We start from the raw sequence: 23,468 nt of genomic DNA on the forward strand, positions 1-23,468 counted from the left end.
CTTTCAGCTCAAACACAACTTTTCATTTGGTTCTGCTTCAGCTTTTTCAGCTTTTTCTTCCTTTGAAACAACAAAAATTAAGAAAAGCAGCCAACAGATATCAAACGGGAGCTGGCACCTATGACTGTCCTTCATTGGCAACTTTTGGGAAAGTGGGTGGAACCAAGTTGGCCAGTTCCACCCACCAACTATTGCCTACTCTTATGAGAAAATGGAGGGAAAGAGCCCCCAACAACCCCAGCTTCACCAACATTCTGTCCTCTGTCTTTGATGATGTCATCCTTTAAAGCATTTTATACAGTTTTAGAAGATGTCATCAAAGATTATAAAACATTCCGACTTCTGCCTTTGATGATGTCATCCTTTAAAGCTTTTAATTTGTTTTTGAAAGATGATGTCATCAAAAATAATTAATAAATATTCCAGTCTAACCAATTCCTTTACAAGTTCTAAATAGTATATCAGTGTTTCCTTTAAAAGCATGTTTATGATAACACGAGGGGGAAAAGCTGTTAAAAGGCACTGTTAGCCTCTTAGCTGGTGGCTTATTGGCCCCCATTCATTCCTATCAGCATGTAGGGATACCGAGCCATGGTTAGAGAGCCACAGAGATGATATTTATGTCTGCTAAACAAAAATAAGGCTGGAAGAAGGAAACCAGCTCTCAACCAAGATATGTCTTTTTTATGTAAATATCAGAGTTTCATATTTACCATAAAAACAGTACAAATGTGTATTTTAAAAGCAGTTTTAAGAAAGCATAAGGGAGAAAAAGCTGTTGCACAGGAAGTGGTAATTCTTTCAAACAATCAGTGGACTGCAGAGATTCCAGTTCAGGGCTGGATGGGACGCTTCCTGTCCCGACAGAAGGGTGCTAAAATAGAAAAACTGTGACTAGATTGGCTATCTTGGTACCTTCCTGAGCAGTCTCAGTGGAAACATGACCGAACTGAACCGGACCGCTAAGTGGAAACCCAGCTCCAGTATGGGCCTCTCCATCTCCCCTCCCACATGACTTCAGTCTAAGCTACGGCGGCTAGGCTAACAACAAGCTAGCATAACTGTTAGACCATAAGTACAACTCAGCAATGTTCATTTTAATAATACAGGTGTCTGGTTATTTGTGAGTTATTTCATATTATCATAGTAAGTTTTCTTTTGATGCTGCTTGTTGGCAGGCGAGTGAACGCCATGATTCATGGCGGGGTTATTTAGTATGAGAACCAGGTCATACCGGCCATCGTATGTCAGCTTATAGGGGCTGTAAATACCATCCTATATGGGCTGTTATCATCAGCCTTTATTCGCTGTAAAAATCAGTCTACAGCTGCTGTAAATAACATCTGTATCGGCCTATGTTGGCTGTAAATATTAGCTGATATTGACAGGAAGTATCAGCTGTAAATATCACTCTATCCAGGCTATAATTATCAATCTGTATCAGGGAGAGCTTTCTGTGGCCCAAAGAAGTCAGAAAAATCTCGTTCCATTGTAAAATTAAGCTGTAATAACCATATTTCTTTTTACCTGAATAATAACCAGTCTTGCTTTGCTGTAGTATACACCCTTCTAAAATGTAAATCCCATGGATTAAAACAGAATTAAATGGGTTTTGAAAAAAGGCAAAAATGTGTGGAAAAAATGTGCATAACAATCAATGAAATGTGGTTAAAATGGGCTTAGAAAGTAATGAAGAGGGGTTAATAGTGGGAAAATTAAAACAGAAGAGACAACAACAAGTGGAAAATGGCAAAAAAGGATTAAAAGAGGCAGAAATAGGTGGAAAATGTGGTGAAATGGGATTTAAAAATGGAAAAAAAATGGGCAGATAAGGTTGTGAAACATTTAAAAACGTTGGGTTTGAATACAAATTTCCGTTTCGAACTGTCGGCTCGATGAGTTTCATACTGAATGTGAAACTCTCATCCTGATTGGCTGATTTATCAGACAATGTAGGGGACACTTCCATCTGTTTTGACTTTATTTATTCATATTTCACATTATTAATCATATAAATTACCTCTGGGTTTACATTATGTACATATCCAGTCATTTACAGAGAGGATTTTCACATTTATACTTTAAATTAATAGTTTTAAAAGTTAAGTGTCGTCATATTTCAGTTTTACTTCACAGTGAGTTTCTGTTGGATGTTCCTGTATCGCTGCAGCTCCTGCTCTGACACCGACGGCGTAAAGTTTTCCAACGCCACAGAGAAATCATCAGCTGTGAGGAGGACAGGAGAGTCCTCAGAATCCAAACCTGACCAGGGAAAGAGAGCGAGGGCGTTTAGACATGAAGAACAAATGTTTTTGATTTTTTAAAATATGAATAGAAACTCTGCTGCTGTCATATGTTTCTCTCTCTACAAACAGGAGAGAATATATATTAGCCGATGGAGTTTTTTTCCTCACCGTCGCTGATTAGAGAGATCTTCCTCTTGATGGCTACCGTCATGGCGTCTGAACACAAAGCGTACAGGTCAGCGCCGGTCATGTGGATGGGGCATTGATCGACAACTTCTTGCAGCTTTACTGTTTCATCCAACTGGAATCTGAATGCAACGTTTATATAGATTAAAACTTCAGAAACACAAAACAAATGGCCCTTTATCTTCTACAGAGATTAGAGAGCATCAGAACTCAAACAGCCCTAATTCTGCACAACTGGAATCAAAAGAGACAAGATATAAAAACATCCATCCTTCATCTCTCTAATTAAATTACAACAGATTAACCAACTATTTTGTCCTTATGTAGACTGTCCTTTAATGGCAGCTGAGGTCTACTATGATGCAAAAAATGAGAAAAAAGGCTGGAAATATCACCCTATATCAGCAGAAAAAATCTGCATGTATTGGGTTGTATCATTCTTCTACATCAGTCTATATCAGCTGCAAATATCAGTCTACATCAGCTGTACATATCAGTCTATATCAGCTGTAAATATCAGTCTAGATCAGCTGTAAACATCAGTCTATATCAGCTGTAAATATCAGTCTATATCAGCTGTAAATATCTGTCTATATCAGCTGTAAATATCAGTCTAGATCAGCTGTAAACATCAGTCTAAATCAGCTGTAAATATCAGTCTATATCAGCTTTAAATATCAGTCTATATCGGCTGTAAATATCAGTCTATATCAGCTTTAAATATCAGTCTATATCGGCTGTAAATATCAGTCTATATAAGCTGTAAATATCAGTCTATATCAGCTGTAAATATCAGTCTATATCAGCTGTAAATATCTGTCTATATCAGCTGTAAATATCTGTCTATATCAGCTGTAAATATCAGTCTAGATCAGCTGTAAACATCAGTCTAAATCGGCTGTAAATATCAGTCTATATCAGCTTTAAATATCAGTCTATATCTGCTGTAAATATCAGTTTATATCAGATTTAAATATCAGTCTATATCGGCTGTAAATATCAGTCTATATAAGCTGTAAATATCAGTCTATATCAGCTGTAAACATCAGTTTATATCAGCTTTAAATATCAGTCTATATCGGCTGTAAATATCAGTCTATATAAGCTGTAAATATCAGTCTATATCAGCTGTAAATATCTGTCTATATGAGCTGTAAATATCAGTCTAGATCAGCTGTAAATATCTGTCTATATCAGCTGTAAATATCAGTCTATATCAGCTGTAAATATCTGTCTATATCAGCTGTAAATATCAGTCTAGATCAGCTGTAAATTTCAGTCTATATTAGCTGTAAACATCATTCTACATCAGCTGTAAATATCAGTCTGTATCAGCTGTAAATATCAGTCTTTATCAGCCGTAACTATCAGTCTATATGAACTGTAAACATCAGTCTATATCAGCTGTAAACATCAGTCCATATGAACTGTAAACATCAGTCTATATCAGCTGTAAACATCAGTCTACATCAGTTGTAAATATCAGTCTATATGAGCTGTAAATATCAGTCTATATCAGCTGTAAATATCAGTCTACATCAGCTGTAAATATCAGCCTATATCATCTGTAAACATCAGTCTACGTCAGTAGTAAATATCAGTCTGTATCAGCTGTAAATATCAGTCTTTATCAGCCGTAACTATCGGTCTATATGAACTGTAAACATCAGTCTATATCAGCTGTAAACATCAGTCCATATGAACTGTAAACATCAGTCTATATCAGCTGTAAATATCAGTCTATATCAGCTGTAAACATCAGTCTATATCATCTGTAAATATCAGTCTATATCAGCTGTAAACATCAGTCTGTATCAGCTGTAAATATCAGTCTTTATCAGCTGTAACTATCGGTCTATATCAGCTGTAAATATCAGTCTATATCAGCTTTAAATATCAGTCTATATCGGCTGTAAATATCAGTTTATATCAGCTGTAAATATCAGTCTATATCAGCTTTAAATATCAGTCTATATAGGCTGTAAATATCAGTCTATATCGGCTGTAAATATCAGTCTATATCAGCTGTAAACATCAGTTTATATCAGCTTTAAATATCAGTCTATATCGGCTGTAAATATCAGTCTATATAAGCTGTAAATATCAGTCTATATCAGCTGTAAATATCTGTCTATATGAGCTGTAAATATCAGTCTAGATCAGCTGTAAATATCTGTCTATATCAGCTGTAAATATCTGTCTATATCAGCTGTAAATATCAGTCTATATCAGCTGTAAATATCTGTCTATATCAGCTGTAAACATCAGTCTATATCATCTGTAAATATCAGTCAGTATCAGGTGTAAATATCAGTCTATATCAGCTGTAAATTTCAGTCTATATTAGCTGTAAACATCATTCTACATCAGCTGTAAATATCAGTCTACATCAGTTGTAAATATCAGTCTACATCAGCTGTAAATATCAGTCTATATCAGCTGTAAACATCAGTCTATATCATCTGTAAATATCAGTCTATATCAGCTGTAAACATCAGTCTGTATCAGCTGTAAATATCAGTCTTTATCAGCTGTAACTATCGGTCTAAATCAGCTGTAAACATCAGTCTACATCAGCTGTAAATATCAGTCTATATCAGCTGTAAATATCAGTCAATATCAGCTGTAAATATCAGTCTATATCAGCTGTAAATATCAGTCTATATCAGCTGTAAATATCTGTCTATATCAGCTGTAAACATCAGTCTATATCATCTGTAAACATCAGTCTATATCAGCTGTAAACATCAGTCTGTATCAGCTGTAAATATCAGTCTTTATCAGCTGTAACTATCGGTCTATATCAGCTGTAAATATCAGTCTATATCAGCTTTAAATATCAGTCTATATAGGCTGTAAATATCAGTCTATATCGGCTGTAAATATCAGTCTATATCAGCTGTAAACATCAGTTTATATCAGCTTTAAATATCAGTCTATATCGGCTGTAAATATCAGTCTATATAAGCTGTAAATATCAGTCTATATGAACTGTAAACATCAGTCTATATCAGCTGTAAATATCAGTCTATATCAGCTGTAAATATCAGTCTATATCAGCTGTAAATATCAGTCTATATCAGCTGTAAATATCTGTCTATATCAGCTGTAAATATCAGTCTATATCAGCTGTAAATATCAGTCTATATCAGCTGTAAATATCAGTCTATATCATCTGTAAATATCAGTCTATATCAGCTGTAAATATCAGTCTATATCAGCTGTAAATATCAGTCTACATCTGCTGTAAATATCAGTCTGTCAGCTGTAAATATCAGTCTATATCAGCTGTAAATATCAGTCTACATCTGCTGTAAATATCAGTCTGTCAGCTGTAAATATCAGTCTATATCAGCTGTAAATATCAGTCTACATCTGCTGTAAATATCAGTCTACATCAGCTGTAAATATCAGTCTACATCAGCTGTAAATATCGGTCTATATCATCTGTAAATATCAGTCTATATCAGCTGTAAATATCAGTCTATATCAGCTGTAAATATCGGTCTACATCTGCTGTAAATATCAGTCTGTCAGCTGTAAATATCAGTCTATATCAGCTGTAAATATCAGTCTACATCTGCTGTAAATATCAGTCTGTCAGCTGTAAATATCAGTATACATCTGCTGTAAATATCAGTCTGTCAGCTGTAAATATCAGTCTATATCAGCTGTAAATATCAGTCTACATCTGCTGTAAATATCAGTCTGTCAGCTGTAAATATCAGTCTATATCAGCTGTAAATATCATTCTACATCAGCTGTAAATATCAGTCTACATCAGCTGTAAATATCAGTCTATATGAACTGTAAACATCAGTCTATATCAGCTGTAAACATCAGTCCATATGAACTGTAAACATCAGTCTATATCAGCTGTCAATATCAGTCTATATCAGCTGTAAATATCAGTCTATATCAGCTGTAAATATCAGTCTATATCAGCTGTAAACATCAGTCTATATCATCTGTAAATATCAGTCTATATCAGCTGTAAACATCAGTCTGTATCAGCTGTAAATATCAGTCTTTATCAGCTGTAACTATCGGTCTATATCAGCTGTAAACATCAGTCTATATCAGCTGTAAATATCAGTCTATATCAGCTGTAAATATCAGTCTATATCAGCTGTATATATCAGTCTAGATCAGCTGTAAACATCAGTCTACATCAGCTGTAAATATCAGTCTATATCAGCTGTAAATATCAGTCTACATCAGCTGTAAATATCAGTCTGTCAGCTGTAAATATCAGTCTACATCAGCTGTAAATATCAGTCTATATCAGCTGTAAATATCAGTCTATATCAGCTGTAAATATCAGTCTACATCTGCTGTAAATATCAGTCTGTCAGCTGTAAATATCAGTCTATATCAGCTGTAAATATCAGTCTACATCTGCTGTAAATATCAGTCTGTCAGCTGTAAATATCAGTCTATATCAGCTGTAAATATCAGTCTACATCTGCTGTAAATATCAGTCTGTCAGCTGTAAATATCAGTCTATATCAGCTGTAAACATCAGTCTATGTCAGCTGTAAATATCAGTCAATATCAGTTGTAAATATCAGTCTATATCAGTTGTAAACATCGGTCTATATCAGCCGTAAATATCAGTCTATATCAGCTGTAAACATCAGTCTATGTCAGCTGTAAATATCAGTCAATATCAGTTGTAAATATCAGTCTATATCAGTTGTAAACATCAGTCTATATCAGCTGTAAATATCAGTCTATATCAGCTGTAAATATCAGTCTATATCGGCTGTAAATATCAGTCTATATCAAAGCAAATAAAATACCTAATTTTGGCTGTAAATTTGATCTATATTGGCCCACAAATTGATGTAAATATCAGCCAATATCTACTAAATATACCTGACCTTATTTTCGAATCAATTTTTAAGTGATTTATCAGCTATTTTGTTCAAAATGTTGTCAGAATATTCCAACTTCTCTAATTATTGAATGTCAGGTCCACAGAAGAACTAAAACAGAGAGAAACTGCTTTTACATCCTGAGTGTTTTAAAAATCAGAAATGTGAGGGAGCATTTCTGGAGGCTTTCTGAGAGTTACGGGAATGGTCCAGCCTCCAGCAGGGGGGGCTGTTCTTACTTTCTGAGGACTGCCTGGAGAACCAGCAGCTGAGACTCACGGTCCTCATTGATCCCGACATAAACGAGCTTATCAAACCTGAAAACCAATAAAAGCACCAGTGTTAAACAGCTGCACCCGTCTGTGTTCAAGATTGTCCATGAGTGTGACCTCTGACCTCCCCGGCCTCAGCAGTGATTGGTCCAGCAGGTCAGGTCTGTTCGTCGCTCCGATGATGAAAACTCCAACGGACGAGTGCAGAGCATCAAGCTCGGCCAAGAGCTGAGACACCACCCTGTTCAGAGATTCAAAAAAGCTTTATTAACACCACCCTGTTCAGAGATTAAAAAAAAAACTTTATTAACACCACCCTGTTCAGAGATTAAAAAAAAAACTTTATTAACACCACCCTGTTCAGAGATTAAAAAAAAAACTTTATTAACACCACCCTGTTCAGAGATTTAAAAAAAAAACTTTATTAATACCACCCTGTTCAGAGATTTAAAAAAAAAACTTTATTAATACCACCCTGTTCAGAGATTTAAAAAAAAAAACTTTATTAATACCACCCTGTTCAGAGATTCAAAAAAACTTTAGTAACACCACCCTGTTCAGAGATAAAAAAAAAAAACTTTATTAACACCACCCTGTTCAGAGATTCAAAAAAACTTTATTAACACCACCCTGTTCAGAGATTCAAAAAAGCTTTATTAACACCACCCTGTTCAGAGATTTAAAAAAAAAAACTTTATTAATACCACCCTGTTCAGAGATTCAAAAAAGCTTTAACACCACCCTGTTCAGAGATTCAAAAAAACTTTATTAACACCACCCTGTTCAGAGATTCAAAAAAACTTTAGTAACACCACCCTGTTCAGAGATAAAAAAAAAAAACTTTATTAACACCACCCTGTTCAGAGATTCAAAAAAACTTTATTAACACCACCCTGTTCAGAGATTTAAAAAAAAAAACTTTATTAATACCACCCTGTTCAGAGATTCAAAAAAGCTTTAACACCACCCTGTTCAGAGATTCAAAAAAACTTTATTAACACCACCCTGTTCAGAGATTCAAAAAAACTTTAGTAACACCACCCTGTTCAGAGATAAAAAAAAAAAACTTTATTAATACCACCCTGTTCAGAGATTCAAAAAAACTTTAGTAACACCACCCTGTTCAGAGATAAAAAAAAAAAACTTTATTAACACCACCCTGTTCAGAGATAAAAAAAAAAACTTTATTAACACCACCCTGTTCAGAGATTCAAAAAAACTTTATTAACACCACCCTGTTCAGAGATTCAAAAAAACTTTATTAACACCACCCTGTTCAGAGATTCAAAAAAGCTTTATTAACACCACCCTGTTCAGAGATTTAAAAAAGCTTTAACACCACCCTGTTCAGAGATTTAAAAAAAAAAACTTTATTAATACCACCCTGTTCAGAGATTTAAAAAAAAAACTTTATTAATACCACCCTGTTCAGAGATTTAAAAAAAAAACTTTATTAATACCACCCTGTTCAGAGATTTAAAAAAAAAAACTTTATTAATACCACCCTGTTCAGAGATTTAAAAAAACTTTATTAACACCACCCTGTTCAGAGATTCAAAAAAACTTTAGTAACACCACCCTGTTCAGAGATTCAAAAAAACTTTAGTAACACCACCCTGTTCAGAGATTCAAAAAAACTTTAGTAACACCACCCTGTTCATGATCAAACTTCATCAACCCAACATTTAGTACTACTGTAAGAAGAAGAGGTAAAGTATGAAAAGGAAAGTTTACCAGGTAAACACTCACCTGTCCATCACACCTCCTGAGTCCCCGCTGCGCCCCCTGCTGGGAGCGAGCGAGTCAAGCTCATCAAAGAAGACGACACACGGAGCGGCTGAGCGCGCTCTGCTGAACACTGAGGACACAAAAACAGACGACGTTAGAGGATAAAAACACAAAGATACAAATGTTTCTGTGATGTGGATGAATGACGTCTTTAATAGACTCTAAATCTGACCTTCTCTGATGTTCTCCTCGCTCTGACCCACGTACATGTTGATCAGCTCTGGACCTTTAACGCTGAAACACAAAAACCACTTTACTCTCTTTATCGTCTCCCTTTCTGCCTTTGACAGACCCAGGTGTTTCTCCCATCTGTTCTCACCTGAGGAACGTCATGGAGCACTCTGTAGCCACTGCTTTGGCTAGCAGCGTCTTCCCGGTCCCCGGTGGTCCGTACAGCAGGACCCCGGTCCGGTTCAGACCCAGAGACAGGAGTTCGGGTCGCTGCAGAGGGAGCTGCACCGTGTCCAGGATCTCCTTCTTCACCGCCTGCAGACCGCCGACGTCCTCCCAGCGCACGTCAGGGATCTGATCACAAACACGTTCACACGAACCATTCAGCCAAAAAATAAATAAATAAATAAACAATCAATCTTCTCTTTTTATTCTCAGGAGTTTAACTGAATTTTTCAGTGATCAGTCCTGATGCTCCTCCTTCCAAAAACATCAGAACTATCAAACATGTTTCTGCTCTGTAGCACGTTTAAATTCATCAGCTGCTGAAAGTTCTGCTCTCTGTATTTTGTTTCCAATGTTTTTACGCCCTGTCTTACAAGTCCAACTCCAAAAAAGTTGGGTCGCTGTGTAAAATGTAAAAACTGAAGTCAATGATTGTCGAATCTCATGAACCCATATTTGATTCACAACAGAACAGAAACAACAGATCTGATGTTAAATTGAGACATTTTACCATTTCATGAAAAATATTTACTCATTTGAAGTCATAGAAACATTTCCTGCAGCATTAAAACTGATCCCTTACTTGGCCACCAGGGGGCAGAAAACCTCCACATACAGTAACATCATTAGGTAGTGTAGGACTTCTGCCCCCCTGCTGTAAATAAATGAATAAATTAAACCCAGGTTTAACAGTGTGTAGCTCTGATCCAGGTCTGCTGACCTTAGGGGCTCCAATGACGGTGGACTGGGCGTCCTGCAGGGTCTGGAGGGCGGAGCTAAAGTCCTGGTTCATGATGGTGACTCCACTGGAGCACAGGTCTGCCTCCTGCCGACCAGCGCTGCACACAAACATGGACTTTATCAGTTTTTACCAGGGCTGGGCAATTAATCGCAAATTAGCTTAAATTGCAATATGGCAATTTTTTAAATCACAGACAGTGCAATATTTCTTTAACCTGAAACATGTCAAAATACCAGTTTGATGCAATCTGTTTCTTCTTTTTTATGCTTTACACCAGTGTTACTCAACCCTGTTCAACCAAAGAGCCAAACTGTTGAAAAATACGTTTGCACAATCTAAAAGGTGTAAAGTGGCAAAAACAGCTTGAGGTAGCAATAAAAATAAGTTAAAGGTGGCACAAATGGTCAAAAAGCAACAAAAAAGGGTGGAAAGTGGCAAAAATGGGGAGTAAAAGTGGAAAAAAAGGTCAGAAAGTACCAAGAATGGGGGAGAAGTGACAAAAAAAGAGTTACTGTTGGCATAAACTGGTACAAAAGTGGCAAAACCGTGAAAATGAGTGAAAAGTGACTAAAATGGGCAAAAAGCAGTCAAGATGGGCTAAAATAGACAAAAACAAGGAAAAAAGTGGTATTTAATGACAATAAGTAGCTGAAATGGGTGAAAATGCAGAGAAAAAAGGGTGGAAAGGGGCAAAAAAATGGGATAAAAGTGTCAAAATGGGCCAAAAAAGTAGGGAAAAAGTGGTATTAAATGGCAAAAGATAACCCTAAGATGCAAAAATGGGATAAAAGTGGCAAAAATAGGCAAAAAAGTAGGAAAACTGTGGTATTCAATGGCAAAAGGTAGCTTACGTGGGTGAAAAGTGTAGAAATGGGTGAAAAAGTGCAAAAAGTTTCCCTTTTTTAAGGTTTTTGTGGGGGAATAATTTTTAAAATGAAGACATAAAAGAGCCACACGTTGAGTATCACTGCTTCATACATTATCAAAACCTTCAAGCATCTTTTTTATTTCATTTTATTTTTTACAAAAATCTTACTTTTCTTGCTCATGCGTTGATTTTTCTTCATCAAAATGAGAAGAATATGAGAAATGATCATCCCCTTCAAGAGAGCAACTGATATCAGATTAGCTTTAGTAGCCAAAATCACAGAAAGATATAATTTTTTCTAAATTTAGCCCTAGTTCAAACTCACCTAATATTGTACTTTTCAGAGGTGTGGACTCGAGTCACGCGACTTGGACGCCAGTCAGAGTCGAGTAACGATTTTGATGACTTTGGACTCGACTTGACAATATCATCAAAGACTTGCAACTTGACTTGGACTTTGACATCAATGACTCGGGACTTGACTTGGACTTTAGTCCGATGACTTAAAAATACTTGAGATTTTCAGTGAGTGTGTTGAGTAAAATGTGCCCCCATTCAAACTAACGCAGTGATGCTCAACCCGCGGCTCTCTCTGTGGCTCTTTAGTGACCAGTTGCAGCTCTTTTAAGGCTTACTGTAAAAAATCCTCCATAAATCTAAGTCCACTCAAAGAAGACATACTTTAACTTCCAAACTCAAATGAAAACTTGTATATTATTACCGTTGGATGCGCGCTGGACGGAGGAACGTGTGTAAAAGAGCACAGAGGAAGTCCGCTGGTGGTGCGTGTCTTTATTAAGTTCATTCATAGAGGTGTGCTGTCTTGTGTTCAAAGATACGTTTCTAATGCCCTCGTTTGAACACATTTCTTCAGTCACTCCCTGCCGATGCTCTCCCATACTCGTATTTAATGATGACTTTTATGATGCGTATCATCATCAATGGGCCAAACACACACGGATCACATTTTGAAATACTGTAAAATAGAGTAAAACTTGTCCAAACGTGGATGTTTTATTTGATCTTAAATGTACTAATGATAAATAATGTCAAAAGGGCAGAAACAGAAAAATGAAAGCAACAAACTGGCAGGACAGAACGATCTGTGAGGGGGAGCTGCAGGTGTGAGGCAGGGCCGGTTTTAGCCATTTGGAGGCCCAGGGCAAAGACCACTATGGGGACCCTCCCCCTTTAGCTAAAAGCAATAATAATGAGAGGGAAAAAACAGAAAGCATAACTTTAAGTTAACAGTCACTGAACTACAGTAAATGTCCAAATATGAAATATAAATACCCAAACAGACCCCCATGATTCATCAGCTCTTTTTTGTTTATTCACTAGGAGGCAGTCATTGTGTTCACAGAACTGGAGGTTAAGAACTGGTTATAACACCTTAAACCTAATGCTGACCAGTCAAACATGTTCACTTACAAACACACACAAATCCTATATATCCACTCACACATCTATACATATACACACACTCACCACAGACACACACACTCACATTAGATGAATTAAAACGACTGAACAGCGTCTTCAGAAGTTCATTTGTTGTTGCACCGCTTAGCACTGATTATATCCTGAATGCTATGTCAGCACTCTTTTTCTGTGTGATTCAGTTCACACTGGTCTGATTTTATTTAAAACAATAAAACAATTCAAAATGCATTCATTGTATTTGTCAAATTGAAAAGATTGTTACGTTGTGTAAATGGCGTTTTATTTGGTAAACAGGGCTTATGACTAGTAAGGACTCAAAAATTTCAAGCCTATGACTTTGGACTCGACTCGACTTGTCTTGACTTGAGACTTGACTTGGACTTTGGAGTAAAGACTTGAGACTTACTAGAGACTTGCAAAACAATGACTTCCTCCCACCTCTGGTACTTGTTATAATATAGAATAATTTCTTGCTCATGTTTGTTAAACAACAGAAAAACTGAGGAACCTAAATAATCGCATTTCAAATCGCAATATTGCAGGAAAAAATTATGATTAGATTATTTTTGCTAATCGTTCAGCCCTAGTTTTTACTGTATGCTGCTCTACTCCTTCAATCCTGGAGCCTTTTTTATTCACTGGTTTATTTCTTATCTACAGTCTCAGTCTTCTCCTCCTTCTGTTTATGGTCCTTTATTTCCTATAGAAGCAAAGGCACATGGGTAAATTAAGTATTTCTGATTCAGATTTATAAATAAATGAGAGTTAAACCAAGCCTTACACGTTCTAACAGCACCTTAAATAAATACTGTAAAAAGCCGTCAGTCTCACCAGGTGTGCTTCAGCCGCCTGCACGCCGCTCGGCCTGCTTCCACCATCAGAGCGCTCAGATCCCCCAACACAAAACCCTAAAAGACAAAAACATTCATTGTTGAACACAAGTGATGTTTGAGTAACCAGGGTCAGAAACAGGCAGGGAGACGGTCAAATACACACATCTAAACACTCTGCCCAAGGGCATGATGGGGAAATCTTCCACAACCTCCCAGATTTAACATCGCAGTGGCCAGAGCTAAGATCAGCTGACTCTACAGAGATGTACTCACACTGGTGGATCAACACTGTTTTGGGATGTAATGTGGAATTATTCTCTACCTACACACGTGGACAAAATCTGTAACTCTCAGTGAGACTTCTGCTCCTCTCAGCAGGTATTTTGGCCCACTCCTCATGAGCAAACTGCTCCAGTTGTCTCAGGTTTGAAGGGTGCTTTCTCCAGACACCATGTTTCAGCTCCTTCCACAGATGTTCAGTAGGATTTAGATCAGGGCTCATAGAAGGCCACTTCAGAATAGTCCAGTGTTTTGCTCTTAGCCATTCTTGGGTGTTTTTAGCTGTGTGTTTTGGGTCATTATCCTGTTGTGAGACCCATGACCCGTGACTGAGACCAAGCTTTCTGACACTGGGCTGCACATTTCTCTCTAGAGTACCTTGATAGTCTTGAGATTTCATTGTACCCTGCACAGATTCAAGACACCCTGTGCCAGATGCAGCAAAGCAGCCCCAGAACATAACAGAGCCTCCTCCATGTTTCACAGCAGGGACAGTCTTCTTTTCTTGGTATGCTTCATTTTTGCGTCTGTGAACATAGAGCTGATGTGCCTTGCCAAAAAGTTCCAGTTTTGTCTGGTCTGTCCATAGGACATTCTCCCAGAAGCTTTGTGGCTTGTCAACATGCAGTTTGGCAAATTCCAGTCTGGCTTTTTTATGATTTGTTTTCAACAGTGGTGTCCTCCTTGGTCGTCTCCCATGAAGTCCACTTTGGCTCAAACAACGACGGATGGTGCGATCTGACACTGATGTACCTTGACCTTGGAGTTGACCTTTAATGTCTTTGGAGGTTGTTCTGGGCTCTTTAGTTACATTCCTATTATCCGTCTCTTTGATTTGTCATCAATTTTCCTCCTGCGGCCACGTCCAGGGAGGTTGGCTACAGTCCGGTGGATCTTACATTTCTGAATAATATGTGCAGCTGTAGTCACAGGAACATCAAGCTGCTTGGAGATGGTCTTATAGCCTTTACCTTTAACATGCTTGTCTATCATTTTCTTTCTAATCTCCTGAGACAACTCTCTCCATGGCTTCCTCTGGTCCATGTTTAGTGTGGTACACACCATGTCACCAAACAGCACAGTGACTACTTGTCACCCTTTAAATAGGCCGACTGACTGATTAGAAGTTTGTAGACACCTGTGATGCTAATTAGAGGACACACCTTGGTTGAACATGTCCCTATGGTCACATTATCTTCAGTCTTTTCTAGGGGTACCATCATTTTTGTCCAGGCCTGTTTCATGAGTTTGTTTTTTAAAATAATTCTGTTGAACCACAGTTCAAAAGCAATGTCTGATTTTGATTGGTTAATTTTCATTGAATTTTTATTTATTATTACTTTTGTCAGATTCAAGTTATTTCTGTGACCATTGTGGGTTTTTCTTTCATTAACAGAGGGGTACCAACAATTCTGTCCACGTGTGTATGTGCTGTTGTGTAGTCACCAGAGGTGGGAAAGGTACAAGAGTGTGGTACTTGAGTAAAAGTACTTTGTTAGAAATGGAGCTCAGCAGAAGTTCAAGCAGGAAGACTGTTTCTACTCATTTATAAGTCGAGACCTGTTCATCTCTCTCCTTTTTCCTTTCTTTCTCTCTTCCCATTCTGGTGTTTTAGTCACTGTGCAGCACTCTGGTGAACACGTTCTGTAAAATGTGCTATATAAATAAAGTGGAGTGGACTGGAAATAGGGAGGGTCGTTAAGAGCGCTTCTGACATTTGCTCTGCGTTAACAATCCGTCGTCAGTGATGACCTGAACCCGCTGCTGATTAGAATGAATGGGGGCTAATTAGCCAGGAGCTAAGAGGATAATGGTGCATCTTTGACCACTTTTCTCCCTCTGTCATAAACATTCTTTTAAAGGACATGCTGAGGACTGGTTAGACTGGAACATCAGCTTGACTGGCCTGGATGCAAAAGGCAAGGAGGGAATGTTTTATCACCTTTAAAGGATGACATCATCAAAGGCAAAGGGGGGAATGTTTTATCACCTTTAAAGGATGACATCATTAAAGGCAGAGGAAGGAATGTTTATCACCTTTAAAGGATGACATCATCAAAGGCAAAGGGGGGAATGTTTTATCACCTTTAAAGGATGAAGTCATTAAAGGCAAAGGGTGGAATGTTTTATCACCTTTAAAGGATGACATCATTAAAGGCAAAGGGGGGAATGTTTTATCACCTTTAAAGGATGAAGTCATTAAAGGCAGAGGAGGGAATGTTTATCACCTTTAAAGGATGACATCATCAAAGGCAAAGGAGGGAATGTTTTATCACCTTTAAAGGATGACATCATCAAAGGCAAAGGGGGGAATGTTTTATCACCTTTAAAGGATGACATCATTAAAGGCAGAGGAAGGAATGTTTATCACCTTTAAAGGATGACATCATCAAAGGCAAAGGGGGGAATGTTTTATCACCTTTAAAGGATGACATCATTAAAGGCAGAGGAAGGAATGTTTATCACCTTTAAAGGATGACATCATCAAAGGCAAAGGGGGGAATGTTTTATCACCTTTAAAGGATGAAGTCATTAAAGGCAGAGGAGGGAATGTTTATCACCTTTAAAGAATGAAGTCATTGAAGGCAGAGGAGGGAATGTTTTATCACCTTTAAAGGATGACATCATCAAAGGCAGAGGAGGGAATGTTGGTTATGCTGGGGGTGTTGTGGGCCTTTCCCTCAATTTTTGCCAAACAGTGTGTGGGACCGGCCTGTTGCCCATTCAGACAGGAAGTACTGGAGGTAGCTAGGCTGTATAGCGTATCAGGTGGGTAAAGTTTTAATGCGTAATTTAGTGAGTTGAAAGCAAAGATGGGCCAGACAACAATGCTGCCTTAACTGTGCACTGTATCGAACATTTTCATTTTTCACCCAGAATGCCTCTGTGTTTGCGCTATTTTGCAATGTGAGCTTCAGCTCTTGGTGACGTGTTCCTCTGCGAATCTAAACAGCCGTTTCTTATGAGATTAAAATCCTATCTTTATTCGAGAGCATGCTCTAATGTTTGAGAGCAAAGTTTCAAGTTTCGAGAGCAAAGCCTTTTTCGTTTTGAGAGCATTTTTCATATTTGAGAGCAGATTTAAATATTTTGAGAGCAAAACTTTGTCATTTTGTGCTCAGATTTTTCCTTCAAAACCTTGTTTGTGCGCTCGCTTCTCTTTCCTCCTCTCTAATTTTTTTCTGCTCGCATACGAACCAAAACTGCTTTCAGCCAATAGGAAGTGAGTAGCAGTTTGACCAATCATGGTAATGCTGCATAGTGGGGTTCGCTAGATTGAGCCCAACATCCCGTACAGGCGGCTCCTCCCCCATGTATCTCCCAACCAACATGGCGTCAGACAGTTGTCAGCTCAAACATTAGAGCAAGCTCTCGAATAAAGATAGGATTTTTTTTTTTATAGATTTATTTTTGGACCTTTTCATGCCTTTATTTGATAGAGGAGGGAAAGTGGATAGACTCGGAAACAGGGAAGAGAGAGGGGAGAGACATGCTGTAAAGGGCCACAGGCCGGATTCGAACCCGGGCCGCCCCCGTATATGGGTAGTGCCTTAAACCACTCGACCATCTGCGCTCCCCAAAGATAGGATTTCAATCCCATAGTTTTTACCATCACAGAGGCTTTCTGGGTGAAAAATAAAACACTTCAAATCTTTCTAATACAGCCTACAACTGAGTCAACATTGTTTTTATGGCCCATTTAACCTTAAACTGGCTCAGTTATGCAGTGAGACTGTATCCATCTGCTACGCTGTATAGCCTTGCTTCTCCAAACACATCCTGTTTAAGGGGCAACACTCAGAGAAATCTCTGCCATTACCATTGGCATATGATTTATACAACCTAACTTCAAAAATACTGAAATATCCCTTTAAGTAGAGACCAGTCACAGCTCCGCCCACCTTGGCTTCCTGTTTGGATCTGTAACCACTGTTTATGGTTTCATGGATAAATTTCACATCATGAGGGAGAAAAGCTGTTAAAAGAGTCCTTCCTGGTTCACACTGAGCAACTCAGAAAGCACTGTGGGAATGCTAGCAGGCCACTTTTAACAGCTTTTCTCCCTCATTATGTGAAATTCATCCATGAAACCACAACAGTGGTTTAATGTTTGGTAAATACAGCTGATGGAGGGATGTGTAAATGAACAGAATCCTCAATACACACGTCCTACCGCGGTGAGTTTGGCGAGTCTCTGCAGGTCGACGTCTCTCCCCAGACTCAGGTCTTGGCTCAGGTGAACCAGCATCAAGTGTCTCTGCTCCTCATTGGGATTCTCTACCTCCACCTGATGGATAAACGCCGCCATTACACCTGCAGAAAGATCCCGAGGTCTGCAGACCGTCGCCACGACAACCACACTGAAACACAAACAACAGAGACGTCCCATTTTCTCTGCAGCTCACTGAGCACGTGCAGAACCTTCCCGCTGTATCTTAGACGTCTAAAGTTACCGACCTGGTGGGGGCGCTGTGCAGCAGCTGGCAGAGCGCCGCCTGCAGTCTGCCGTCCTCTTCGGCGCCCCCTCGAGGGCGGAGGAGGAACTGCAGGTTCCTGAGCAGCAGGATGCACGGCTGCAGAGCTTCGGCTCGCTGAAACGCAGACGACAACTTCACCTCAGACGCTGCGGCAGAGTCGGCGCACACGCTCACGCAGTCCACCTGGGCAGGTAACGACAATAAGGGTTACCGTGACGACATGTGAGAGCGTCACAGAGAATAAGAGGAAGAAAAGAGCTAAAAGAAGAAACAAGGAATAAGGAATATACAGAGGGAAGAAAAAAAGACGAATAGTAACAAAAAAGAGGAAGTCAGAGAGGAATCTTAGAAGACAGAGTCAGAAAATGGAGGAGTGTTTTTGTACCTTGAGCAGGTGGAGGTTCAGTCTACGACTCGCCGCACTCACTGCCGTCATTTTCCCGCTTCCTGCTGGACCGTGAAGGAGGACTGTGCAACCGGAGAGAGAGCTGCAGACACCAGAGGACAGTGACATCACTGAACTGAACGTCATCCTTCTCTATGCCATCCGTCCTATCAGAGAGGCGGGGTTACCTGTGCTGCAGGTGAGGCAGGATGATGCTGCTGAGGAGGTCGACGGTCCTGTTGAGTCCAGGAGGAGACAGAGAGCCGAACAGAGACGCTCCATGAAGACAGCAGCCGGGGACGCTGCTGTTGGTGGATGCTCCCTGTGGAGACGACAGAACACCTGAGATCTGATCCACACCTGAACAAGGTCCTGCTGGGGTTTAGATCAGCAACTACAGTCCAGATGTTTTTACTGAGGGCCACAGCCAGAAAACATCAGGATGATGGGGCCACTGTCATCTTAGTGATTAAAGGTGTTTAACCCAGAGACGTTCCTATATCTTAACCCCGTTCATCACTCTAATTTCTCCCCATTTTTGCCACTTAAATCTAATTTTTGCTCCTTTTAAAAATCCAATTCCACCATCTCTACCACCTTAACTATATTTTGCCCCTTTTAATCCTAATAAGCCCCTTTTCCTGCCCATTTTGTGATTTTCCACCTGTTGTTGTCTCTACTAACCCATTATTACCCATTATAAACTCACTCAGGGGGTCGGGGGGGCTAAGGGAAGGCCTCCTTCTTCTTGTGTTTGTGGATCAGGGATAAAATAGGAGCTTTTCTGTGATTAGTAATGAACTACTTTAACAGGGTGGGTCACATGACATCTATTCTCTCCTTATGGGACATTAATTTTCACTTATTCACACACCAGCTCTGATTTTATTTTAAAGTTTTAACTGCTGTAGTTTAAAAATCATTCCTTGTAGACGGTGAATATTACTGTTCTTCCTGATTAGGATCCTGATGGGAGCAGATTGTCATGAGGCTGAGGTTACCATGTAGAGAGAGGTGTGCTCTCTGTCCGCCAGGTAAGCTCCACCCCCTCCTCCTCTGTCTTCTTCATCTCTGTCTGCAGATCGACACACTTTCTGAACTTTGAAGAACAACACCGGACACCTGCGAAGTCAAACAGACAAATCCATAGACTAAAAGAATATTGTTTAAAATGTTTAGATAAGAATACTCAGAGTTCAGTTTCAGTGCGACTACTTAAAAATACAAGAATCTTTATCTGCGCTGGTCTCAGGTACTCGAACACGGTCTGTGGGAGATCTCTGCATAAACCAGTGATACTCAACGCGTGGCTCTTTTATGTCTTCATTTGAAATATTACTCTTTAAAACTCTAACCTCAGAAATTATCCATTGCAAGTCACATTAATCAGTTTATTTCACACACTTGTACAGTAGGTTTTAATTGTCAACCTTTATTTTTTCTCTGTATATTTCCATTGCCCATATTTACAATTTTTTTGCCCTTTTTAGTATCATTTTTTTGCCACTTTTAAATCATTTCTGCTGCTTTTAGCCCATTTTTACCACATCCTTTAGCCACTTTTTGCCCTTTTTCATCAGTTTTTGCCACTTTTATCCTGCTTCTTTGCAATTTTTCACCCATTTAAGCTGCCTTTTGCCATTGAATGCCAATTCTTCCCCACTTTCTCACCTTTTACAGCTTTTTTGCCCATAGTCACATTTAGTCACATTTCACTTATATTTTTTGCTACTTTTTGACCACCTGTATCTCATTTTTGGACTTTGCACCCATTTTGATGATGCCAGATGTTTTATCAGTCTGTGGTGGCAAGTGTTCTGTTTTATGCTGCAGTCTGCTGAGGAGGCAGTGTAAAACACAAGGATGCAAGGCGTCTGAACAAACTGGTGAAAAAAGCTGGCTCTGTGGAGGAATCAAGCTGAACTCATTGGAGGATGAGGAGGAGAGACGCGCACTGAGCAAGGTGGAGGCCATTCTGATAAACATGGATCATCCACTTCATATCTCCCTCAGAGAGCAAAGAAACAACGGTGGTGGACGCTCCTATCCCTGCGCTGCAGGACAGAAAGATTTAGAGGATCTTTCATACCATCAGCTATTAGACTGTATAACTCTACAGTAAACAGATGAGACTCCCAGACCATTGAATTTCCCTTCGGGGATAAATAAAGTTCTTGTATCTTTTGCCCCTTTTCCCCCATTTTTTGCCACTTTTAATCAATTTCTGTTGCTTATAGCATATTTTACCACTTCTTTAAGCCATTTTTTCATCCATTTTTTCCCTTTTCATCGGTCTTAGCCACTTTTATCCTGCTTCTTTGCAATTTTTGGCCCTTTCAGCTGCCTTTTGCCATTATATACCACTTTTACCCCATTTTCCCACCTTTTACAGCTTTTTTTCCATTTTGTCACTTTTCTTTTATTTTTTGCCACTTTTTGACCACCTGTAACTCAGCTTTTTTTTTACAGTACCCATTTTTGCCACTTTTCACCCAGTTTTTCCATTGTATGCCTGTTTTGCCGCCTTCTTCCCCATTTTTTGCCCCTTATAATCCAATTCTGTTGCTTTAAGCATATTTTACCACTACTTTTAGCCACTTTGTCAACCATTTTTCCCACTTTTGCCCATTTCAGCAGTTTTAGCCACTTAAATCCCAACCCTTTGCAATTTTTGGCCCTATCAGCTGCCTTTTGCCAATAAATACCACAATTATCCACTTTTTTTGCCCACTTTAGTCACTTCTCACTCAGTTTTTGCTACTTTTTGACCACCTGTACCTCATTTTTTTTGACAGTACCCATTTTTGCCACTTTTCACCCAGTTTTTCCATTGTATGCCTGTTTTTGCCCCTTCTTCCCCATTTTTTGCCCCTTTTAACCAATTTCTGTCACTTTCAGCATATTTTACTGCTTCTTTTAAGCCACTTTATTGACCATTTTTGCCACTTTAATCCCACTTTTGCCCCTTTTCATCAGTTTTAGCCACTTTTATCCTGCTTCTTTGCAATCTTTCGCCCATTTCAGCCACTTTTTGCCATGCAGTGCAACTTTTACCTCATTTTCCCACCTTATTACAGCTTTTTGCCCATTTTAGTCACTTTTCACCACTTAGATTGTGGCTCTTGCGTTGGAATCTTTCAACAGTTTGGCTCTTTGGTTGAGCAGGGTTGAGTAACTGGTCTAAACCATCGTCTCTGTGCAGCACGGGTTGATACTCTGAGCTGTAGGGAGATGTGGAAGCAGGAGGAGGGTCATAAAAACCTCGGTAACAGCAGGATGTATGGGTGGGACTGGTGAGTCGGGGGGTTTCTCACATGTGAGCGCTTTCTTAGACTTAGTATACATGTCTGTCGCCGTTTCTCTGTGAGCTTTAACCCTAAACATTTTGCCTGAATGTGTCACAACCTTCAGGACGGAGAGGTCAGCACAGCTGGAAACGACACAAATGCCGCCTCAGCCTGCTGGTTAAACGCCACGTCTGTACCTGTGGATTCCCTCGGCGTTGCTCTGCAGCAGGTCGGGATGTTTCTCAGCAGGAACCGTCAGGATGTCTCCCTCTGAAACCAGTCTGCACACAGACAACACACACTGGTCAGACCGGGACAGGGGTGTCTGGACTTTAGTCTCTGAGGGCCACATACAGGAGAATACCAGGCTGGCAGGGCTGTGATGATAGCCCTCCCCTTTTGTGTGATAATATCAGTAAAACCAATCCACTGAAGGTTAAGATCTGCTAGTGATTGAAGAAACAACAGCCTACATAACAGGATTATACTAGTGACTGACAAGACAAACAGCCAATCACCTCCCAGCTTTCTCTGTTCGCTGCTTCAGAGCAGGTCTGAGTCTGTGGTCGGCTCACAGAGGAGGTATGGGTGAGTTAATAATGAGCATGAAGTGAAAACACTAAATCATCCATGCAGCCATGAAGGAGCTAGTAAAAATCAACTACCAGTCAGACTAAAGAAGAATAACCTCAAAGGTGCATACCTCCAGATAAAGGTTTGTTAAAACACTAACCATGCTCCCGTCTTATCGAGCTAACCTTGGCGTGCTGAAGTGCTCAGACAGCAGGTTATCGCAGCAGCTCAGGTTGTTGTACAGCGGAGAGACGACCAGCTGGATGTGAAGCTCGCTGGCAAACGGAGGAGACGCCGAGCGGCAGAAACTGTCAGAGCGTGAGCCTCCGGCGTCCGGAGCAGACGACCGCCACCTCTGAGAGGAAAACATAAAAAACATCAAGTTTTCTCCTGGACTTTTACTTTGTGAGTACTTTTGAAAACCAGAGCTTTTACCTCTGTTGTAGTAACTTTTAACCAGAGCAGTGGTTCTCAACCTTGGGGTCGGGACCCCATTGGGGGTTGCGAGACACTGAGAGAGGGTCTACAGATGCCTTAAAAAAACTAAGAATGGTTTTCAAATTACACCAATTTGACCAATTTTAACCCTTTTTTTAACACTATTAAACATCAATGTTGCCAATTATAGAACATTTTTGCCACTTAAAACCCATTTGCATAAATTTTATATCCTTTCCATCACTTTTTTCTGCCTGTTTTTGTCACTTTTAAACCAATTCTTGCCACTTTCTGCCTATTGTTGCCTCATTATTGCCACTATTAACCACTTTTTACACCCCTTATTGCCTATTTTAACCACAGTTCTTGCCAGTTTT

General features: G+C 39.4%; 1 protein-coding gene across 1 annotated transcript in view; it reads right to left on the reverse strand.

The window, feature by feature from the left end:
- Positions 1–1,968: 1,968 nt before the first annotated feature.
- The window catches only part of pex6 (peroxisomal biogenesis factor 6), a 39,659-nt gene continuing 18,159 nt past the window's right edge, over positions 1,969–23,468 (reverse strand). Inside the window, exons 5-20 of the mRNA XM_041785176.1 lie at positions 22,839–23,008; positions 22,278–22,361; positions 19,795–19,915; positions 18,982–19,115; positions 18,794–18,896; positions 18,389–18,591; positions 18,105–18,291; positions 13,650–13,726; positions 10,487–10,604; positions 9,689–9,894; positions 9,542–9,603; positions 9,331–9,439; positions 7,706–7,822; positions 7,549–7,626; positions 2,415–2,554; positions 1,969–2,262 (exon numbers count right to left, since the gene is read on the reverse strand). Of these exons, the coding sequence (XP_041641110.1) occupies positions 2,126–2,262; positions 2,415–2,554; positions 7,549–7,626; positions 7,706–7,822; positions 9,331–9,439; positions 9,542–9,603; positions 9,689–9,894; positions 10,487–10,604; positions 13,650–13,726; positions 18,105–18,291; positions 18,389–18,591; positions 18,794–18,896; positions 18,982–19,115; positions 19,795–19,915; positions 22,278–22,361; positions 22,839–23,008 (2,046 nt within the window). The 3' untranslated portion in view covers positions 1,969–2,125. The remainder of the gene's footprint in view (positions 2,263–2,414; positions 2,555–7,548; positions 7,627–7,705; positions 7,823–9,330; positions 9,440–9,541; positions 9,604–9,688; positions 9,895–10,486; positions 10,605–13,649; positions 13,727–18,104; positions 18,292–18,388; positions 18,592–18,793; positions 18,897–18,981; positions 19,116–19,794; positions 19,916–22,277; positions 22,362–22,838; positions 23,009–23,468) is intronic.

Source organism: Cheilinus undulatus, linkage group 4 (genome assembly GCF_018320785.1).
Source record: "Cheilinus undulatus linkage group 4, ASM1832078v1, whole genome shotgun sequence".
In the NCBI taxonomy this organism is placed as follows: domain Eukaryota; kingdom Metazoa; phylum Chordata; class Actinopteri; order Labriformes; family Labridae; genus Cheilinus; species Cheilinus undulatus.